Source organism: Buteo buteo, chromosome 3 (genome assembly GCF_964188355.1).
Source record: "Buteo buteo chromosome 3, bButBut1.hap1.1, whole genome shotgun sequence".
In the NCBI taxonomy this organism is placed as follows: Eukaryota; Metazoa; Chordata; class Aves; order Accipitriformes; family Accipitridae; genus Buteo; species Buteo buteo.
The window spans coordinates 77,614,419-77,621,352 of NC_134173.1; the positions used below are offsets into that span (position 1 = coordinate 77,614,419).

The 6,934-nt window shown below is 60.7% G+C and overlaps 2 protein-coding genes across 2 annotated transcripts; both read left to right on the plus strand.

The window, feature by feature from the left end:
- Nucleotides 1-1,701: 1,701 nt before the first annotated feature.
- On the plus strand, nucleotides 1,702-2,690 carry LOC142029583 (feather keratin 1-like). The gene is made up of 2 exons (XM_075024442.1): nucleotides 1,702-1,731; nucleotides 1,931-2,690. The coding sequence occupies exon 2, from the start codon at nucleotides 1,951-1,953 to the stop codon at nucleotides 2,263-2,265; it is 315 nt and encodes a 104-aa protein (XP_074880543.1). The 5' UTR covers nucleotides 1,702-1,731; nucleotides 1,931-1,950; the 3' UTR covers nucleotides 2,266-2,690.
- Nucleotides 2,691-5,554: 2,864 nt separating this feature from the next.
- Nucleotides 5,555-6,543, plus strand: LOC142029584 (feather keratin 1-like). The gene is made up of 2 exons (XM_075024443.1): nucleotides 5,555-5,584; nucleotides 5,784-6,543. The coding sequence occupies exon 2, from the start codon at nucleotides 5,804-5,806 to the stop codon at nucleotides 6,116-6,118; it is 315 nt and encodes a 104-aa protein (XP_074880544.1). The 5' UTR covers nucleotides 5,555-5,584; nucleotides 5,784-5,803; the 3' UTR covers nucleotides 6,119-6,543.
- The last annotated feature ends 391 nt before the right edge of the window (nucleotides 6,544-6,934 follow it).

Here is a 6,934-nt window from a genome sequence, read left to right on the forward strand (position 1 = left end):
TGAACAGTGTCGCTCCCACAGCCTGTGACCATGCAATGGGAGAAAGCGTCAAAGGCCTTACAAGAAAGTTGAGAGAAACGCCAGCCACAGCGCTCTCTCTGCGACCACAAAGCTAATCTCTTCAACGCAGACAACACGCAGGTCGGTCAAGCACCATTTCCCCTTTGTAAATTCACGCCGACCACTCCCCATCCCCTTCTTGTCCGTCCTGGCATTGGCAGCGCTTTCCGGGAAGACTTCCTACATCACCTTCCACAGGAACAACACCAGGCTCACTGGCATCTCCTTACCCACATCTTCCATCCTGATCTTCTTCCAAGATAGGAGGGCAAAGAGCTGTGTACCAAGTATCAGGAACCGCGCCCAGGGGCTATGACCTGTCCGAGATAATTGAGAGGGGCCTCACAAGGCTATCGCACAGCTCCTTCCGCATTTGTGGCTACAACCCCTCAGGCCCCACGGACACGTATCCACCCAGTCACACAGCAATCATTCCTACCACCCTTCCTCTTCCTCAGCAACAAGCACTGCTCACCTGACAAACTGCCTGCAAAACACTCCCCTCCGCTCAACTGGGGCAGGCATTGCCAGGCATCAACCCTTCGCCATACGTCTACCACCACCAAGCCCTTGGCTCTGCAGCCATATGCAGCGTGCTCACCTCTAACTACCCATAGCAACGTCGAAATCCTCCTTCTGCCCATCACACGCCCTGCAGAGAAATGGCCTCACCCCTCGGCACTCTCCCCAACTACAGACCCCAAAGGCCTGGCTCACCTCCGCCCCTGCCTGCCGCTCCCACTGCCCCTCAGCCTCTCGCCACACTCACGGGCTGCTCTGAAACTCACCTGCCTTTGCAACGTGCCCCACATCTGTGTCACGCCAGAGCCCAGGCTGCAAACTTGCCGGCCCCTACGAAGGGCAGCGCTACGGAGGGGCCAACACAAGCCTTTGGGGAGCCTGGCAGGGCTCCCCACGGCACAGGGCTTGCGAGCTCTGAACCAGGGCTGCCGCGACAACGGCCTGCTCCTGCAAACAGCCCTCCTCTCGCCCCTTGCACTGCCAGCCCCAGCCCCAGGGACGGCACCAGGGGGCCACGAGCCCACACAGGCAGCCTCCCTTCTCCCAGCTACAACCCCACCAGCAAGAGGGGCACCCAGACTCCCGCAGAGCACACCCAAGGGGAAAGGCCAGGCCTAAAGACAGCCTTAGCGAGCTGGGAGCAAGGCAGAGAGGGACCAAACGCGACGGAAGGGGCAGCGTCTCACGCCTGGCACACCTCCAAAGACCAGAGCAGCCTGCCAGGGCTCTGAGGAAACGGGGCCCGCTCTTCACAACCCACCCGCAAACCACACCACACGACTGCCACGGGATGACCTCACTGATGACACCCCACCTCTCCTGTCCTTCGGTCGCATCCTCTGCCCGCCTTGACACGTGCCATCAACCCCAAGCCTTTGAATTCTAATAGCCACACTTAAAAGCTGCCGCCAGGGTCAGATGGACACATCCTCAAGAGGAGGACGTGAAATTGGAGAATTGCGGCAAGGGAGACACACCCCGCCTCATTACTTGCATGGATGGGCCATGCAAGAGCTGCTTGCTGCAAAAGGACATCATGCACAAAGGCTGACTCACCCCTCGGGCGCTCAGCGACCAGCATAAAAGCCAGCCCAGCACCTCTCTCCCTCACACACTTCTCCCAACGCCTTCTCCTCCACCGTCAACAAGGTGAGCCTCAACCCCCTTCCCCTCCTTCTCCTGCCCCACCTGCACCGTCTCTTCCACCACGCTCTGCCCCCAGCCTCAGCAGCCCTGACCGCCACACTCCCCCCGGACCCACACCGGGCCTCCCCACTCCCTCGCCCTCCTGCAACACCGCCCCTCGCATCCCCGCGCCCCTCCGCTTCCTCAACACCCTCTCTTCCAGGGCCCCTCCACACCACAGACATGGCCTGCTACGACCTCTGCCGCCCCTGCGGACCCACCCCGCTGGCTAACAGCTGCAACGAGCCCTGTGTCCAGCAGTGCCAGGACTCCCGCGTCGTCATCCAGCCTCCCGCCGTGGTGGTCACCCTGCCGGGACCCATCCTCAGCTCCTTCCCCCAGAGCACCGCCGTCGGATCCTCCTCATCGGCTGCCGTGGGCAACGTCCTCAGCTCCCAGGGAGTGCCCATCTCCTCCGGTGGCTTCGGAGGCCTGGGCGGCTTCGGCTTCGGAGGCCTGGGCTGCTTCGGCGGCAGAAGAGGCTGCAACCCCTGCTAAGGGCCCCTGACGCCAACCGCCCACACCCTGGAAGCCACGGCATGGATTGAGGATGCACCTCCATCCAGCATGTTGCTCACACATGGGCTCAGTAACAACGGCTCCTCCTCTCAAGGCACAAAGCAAGCACCTTCTCACAAGCCAAAGACCACCGGGGACCTCCAGTGTGCTGCTCACCCCGTGGGGCGGGAAGATCTAGGAGCTCTGCCGAGATCTGTCTCACACAAGGGACCTCAGCTCACGGTCGCCCTACTTGCACCTCAGAGCGGCTCCTTTCCATTTGCCGCTCCTGCCTTTTCGCTCTTTTTTTTGGTCTCTCAATAAAGTTCTCCTGCATCCCAGCCTCAGACGCCTCCTCTTCCTTTCTTCTCCCATGGCTCTTCCAACCTCACCCAGCACAAAGCCAGGCCTCCAGAGGCCACCGGGCTGGCTGCAAAGGGCCTACAAGACCTCTCTTAGGAACCGTGTCCCCAGCAGCAACATCCCCACACCCCGCCACGGCGGGCCTTCCAGCCCGTGACACAACCCTTTCAGTTACCCAAACAAAGGCTGGGACACGCTAATGCCCTTCTACCCACGCCTCTGACACAAGCTCCCTGTGGCAGCACACACTACACCAACCCTCTTCCCCACCACGACTCTCTGAGCAACACACCAAGCAGAAGCACAGCCAACAGAATCATTTAGCAAGGAACCTCTGCACATCATCTAGTTCAACACAAACTGCTCAAGGAGGCTCAGCGCCAGCAGGCTGTCCACGACCACGTCCGGTCAGGTTTTCAGTATCTCCACGGACGGAGACTCCAACACCTCTCTGGGCAACCGGTTCCACTGCTTCACCACCCTCACACTGAGAAAGGGCTGCCTTCTCTGCCAAGGAAATGGCACGTCTTGTCAGCTTTCTCCATTCACCCTCGACCCGGCCGTGGGCACCGATGAGAAGAGTCTGACTCCCCTGTCCACGTTGCCCCGCCACACGCGATTTAGACACAGTGATGACATGTCCCCTGCGTGGTCTTCCCTCCTGGCTGAAAAGCCTCCCAGCTCTCTCCTCTTCTCCTCAGACCACAGATGCTCCAGTCCCTTCAGCGTCTTGGTGGCCCTGCCTCCACTCGACTCGCCCCACTAAGGCCATGTCCTTCCTCCACCGGAGAGCCCTCAGCTGGACACAGGACTCCACACGGGGCCTCACCAGCGCTGAAGAGAGAGCAAGGTCACCTCCCATGACCTGGTGGCAACGCTCTCCCAGCGCCGCCCTGGAGACTCTTGGCCTCTTTTGCCGCATGCGCGCATTGCTGCCTCGCAGGCAGCTCGTTCTCCACCAGCACCACAAGATCGGGCTCCGTAAAGCTGGCGGCCCCCAGCACGTCCTGGGGCCCGGCGCGATTCCTCCCCAGATGCAGGACTTTCTGTCTCCTCCTGTTCAACTTCAGGAGATTCCTCTCTGCCCTCATCACCAGCCTCTCCAGCTCTCTCGGTAAAGCAACGCAGTCTTCCAGTGCCTCAGCCTCTCTTCCAGGTTTTGCATCATCTGCCAACTCGCTGATGGGGCACTCCGACACACTGCCCAGGACTTTGCTGATGGTGTTGAACAGTGTCGCTCCCACAGCCTGTGACCATGCAATGGGAGAAAGCGTCAAAGGCCTTACAAGAAAGTTGAGAGAAACGCCAGCCACAGCGCTCTCTCTGCGACCACAAAGCTAATCTCTTCAACGCAGACAACACGCAGGTCGGTCAAGCACCATTTCCCCTTTGTAAATTCACGCCGACCACTCCCCATCCCCTTCTTGTCCGTCCTGGCATTGGCAGCGCTTTCCGGGAAGACTTCCTACATCACCTTCCACAGGAACAACACCAGGCTCACTGGCATCTCCTTACCCACATCTTCCATCCTGATCTTCTTCCAAGATAGGAGGGCAAAGAGCTGTGTACCAAGTATCAGGAACCGCGCCCAGGGGCTATGACCTGTCCGAGATAATTGAGAGGGGCCTCACAAGGCTATCGCACAGCTCCTTCCGCATTTGTGGCTACAACCCCTCAGGCCCCACGGACACGTATCCACCCAGTCACACAGCAATCATTCCTACCACCCTTCCTCTTCCTCAGCAACAAGCACTGCTCACCTGACAAACTGCCTGCAAAACACTCCCCTCCGCTCAACTGGGGCAGGCATTGCCAGGCATCAACCCTTCGCCATACGTCTACCACCACCAAGCCCTTGGCTCTGCAGCCATATGCAGCGTGCTCACCTCTAACTACCCATAGCAACGTCGAAATCCTCCTTCTGCCCATCACACGCCCTGCAGAGAAATGGCCTCACCCCTCGGCACTCTCCCCAACTACAGACCCCAAAGGCCTGGCTCACCTCCGCCCCTGCCTGCCGCTCCCACTGCCCCTCAGCCTCTCGCCACACTCACGGGCTGCTCTGAAACTCACCTGCCTTTGCAACGTGCCCCACATCTGTGTCACGCCAGAGCCCAGGCTGCAAACTTGCCGGCCCCTACGAAGGGCAGCGCTACGGAGGGGCCAACACAAGCCTTTGGGGAGCCTGGCAGGGCTCCCCACGGCACAGGGCTTGCGAGCTCTGAACCAGGGCTGCCGCGACAACGGCCTGCTCCTGCAAACAGCCCTCCTCTCGCCCCTTGCACTGCCAGCCCCAGCCCCAGGGACGGCACCAGGGGGCCACGAGCCCACACAGGCAGCCTCCCTTCTCCCAGCTACAACCCCACCAGCAAGAGGGGCACCCAGACTCCCGCAGAGCACACCCAAGGGGAAAGGCCAGGCCTAAAGACAGCCTTAGCGAGCTGGGAGCAAGGCAGAGAGGGACCAAACGCGACGGAAGGGGCAGCGTCTCACGCCTGGCACACCTCCAAAGACCAGAGCAGCCTGCCAGGGCTCTGAGGAAACGGGGCCCGCTCTTCACAACCCACCCGCAAACCACACCACACGACTGCCACGGGATGACCTCACTGATGACACCCCACCTCTCCTGTCCTTCGGTCGCATCCTCTGCCCGCCTTGACACGTGCCATCAACCCCAAGCCTTTGAATTCTAATAGCCACACTTAAAAGCTGCCGCCAGGGTCAGATGGACACATCCTCAAGAGGAGGACGTGAAATTGGAGAATTGCGGCAAGGGAGACACACCCCGCCTCATTACTTGCATGGATGGGCCATGCAAGAGCTGCTTGCTGCAAAATGACATCATGCACAAAGGCTGACTCACCCCTCGGGCGCTCAGCGACCAGCATAAAAGCCAGCCCAGCACCTCTCTCCCTCACACACTTCTCCCAACGCCTTCTCCTCCACCGTCAACAAGGTGAGCCTCAACCCCCTTCCCCTCCTTCTCCTGCCCCACCTGCACCGTCTCTTCCACCACGCTCTGCCCCCAGCCTCAGCAGCCCTGACCGCCACACTCCCCCCGGACCCACACCGGGCCTCCCCACTCCCTCGCCCTCCTGCAACACCGCCCCTCGCATCCCCGCGCCCCTCCGCTTCCTCAACACCCTCTCTTCCAGGGCCCCTCCACACCACAGACATGGCCTGCTACGACCTCTGCCGCCCCTGCGGACCCACCCCGCTGGCTAACAGCTGCAACGAGCCCTGTGTCCAGCAGTGCCAGGACTCCCGCGTCGTCATCCAGCCTCCCGCCGTGGTGGTCACCCTGCCGGGACCCATCCTCAGCTCCTTCCCCCAGAGCACCGCCGTCGGATCCTCCTCATCGGCTGCCGTGGGCAACGTCCTCAGCTCCCAGGGAGTGCCCATCTCCTCCGGTGGCTTCGGAGGCCTGGGCGGCTTCGGCTTCGGAGGCCTGGGCTGCTTCGGCGGCAGAAGAGGCTGCAACCCCTGCTAAGGGCCCCTGACGCCAACCGCCCACACCCTGGAAGCCACGGCATGGATTGAGGATGCACCTCCATCCAGCATGTTGCTCACACATGGGCTCAGTAACAACGGCTCCTCCTCTCAAGGCACAAAGCAAGCACCTTCTCACAAGCCAAAGACCACCGGGGACCTCCAGTGTGCTGCTCACCCCGTGGGGCGGGAAGATCTAGGAGCTCTGCCGAGATCTGTCTCACACAAGGGACCTCAGCTCACGGTCGCCCTACTTGCACCTCAGAGCGGCTCCTTTCCATTTGCCGCTCCTGCCTTTTCGCTCTTTTTTTTGGTCTCTCAATAAAGTTCTCCTGCATCCCAGCCTCAGACGCCTCCTCTTCCTTTCTTCTCCCATGGCTCTTCCAACCTCACCCAGCACAAAGCCAGGCCTCCAGAGGCCACCGGGCTGGCTGCAAAGGGCCTACAAGACCTCTCTTAGGAACCGTGTCCCCAGCAGCAACATCCCCACACCCCGCCACGGCGGGCCTTCCAGCCCGTGACACAACCCTTTCAGTTACCCAAACAAAGGCTGGGACACGCTAATGCCCTTCTACCCACGCCTCTGACACAAGCTCCCTGTGGCAGCACACACTACACCAACCCTCTTCCCCACCACGACTCTCTGAGCAACACACCAAGCAGAAGCACAGCCAACAGAATCATTTAGCAAGGAACCTCTGCACATCATCTAGTTCAACACAAACTGCTCAAGGAGGCTCAGCGCCAGCAGGCTGTCCACGACCACGTCCGGTCAGGTTTTCAGTATCTCCACGGACGGAGACTCCAACACCTCTCT

What these genes read in the sequence shown, in the direction of transcription:
- LOC142029583 (XM_075024442.1), top strand. Translation starts at nt 1,951, where the DNA reads ATGGCCTGCTACGACCTCTGCCGCCCCTGCGGACCCACCCCGCTGGCT.
- LOC142029584 (XM_075024443.1), top strand. Translation starts at nt 5,804, where the DNA reads ATGGCCTGCTACGACCTCTGCCGCCCCTGCGGACCCACCCCGCTGGCT.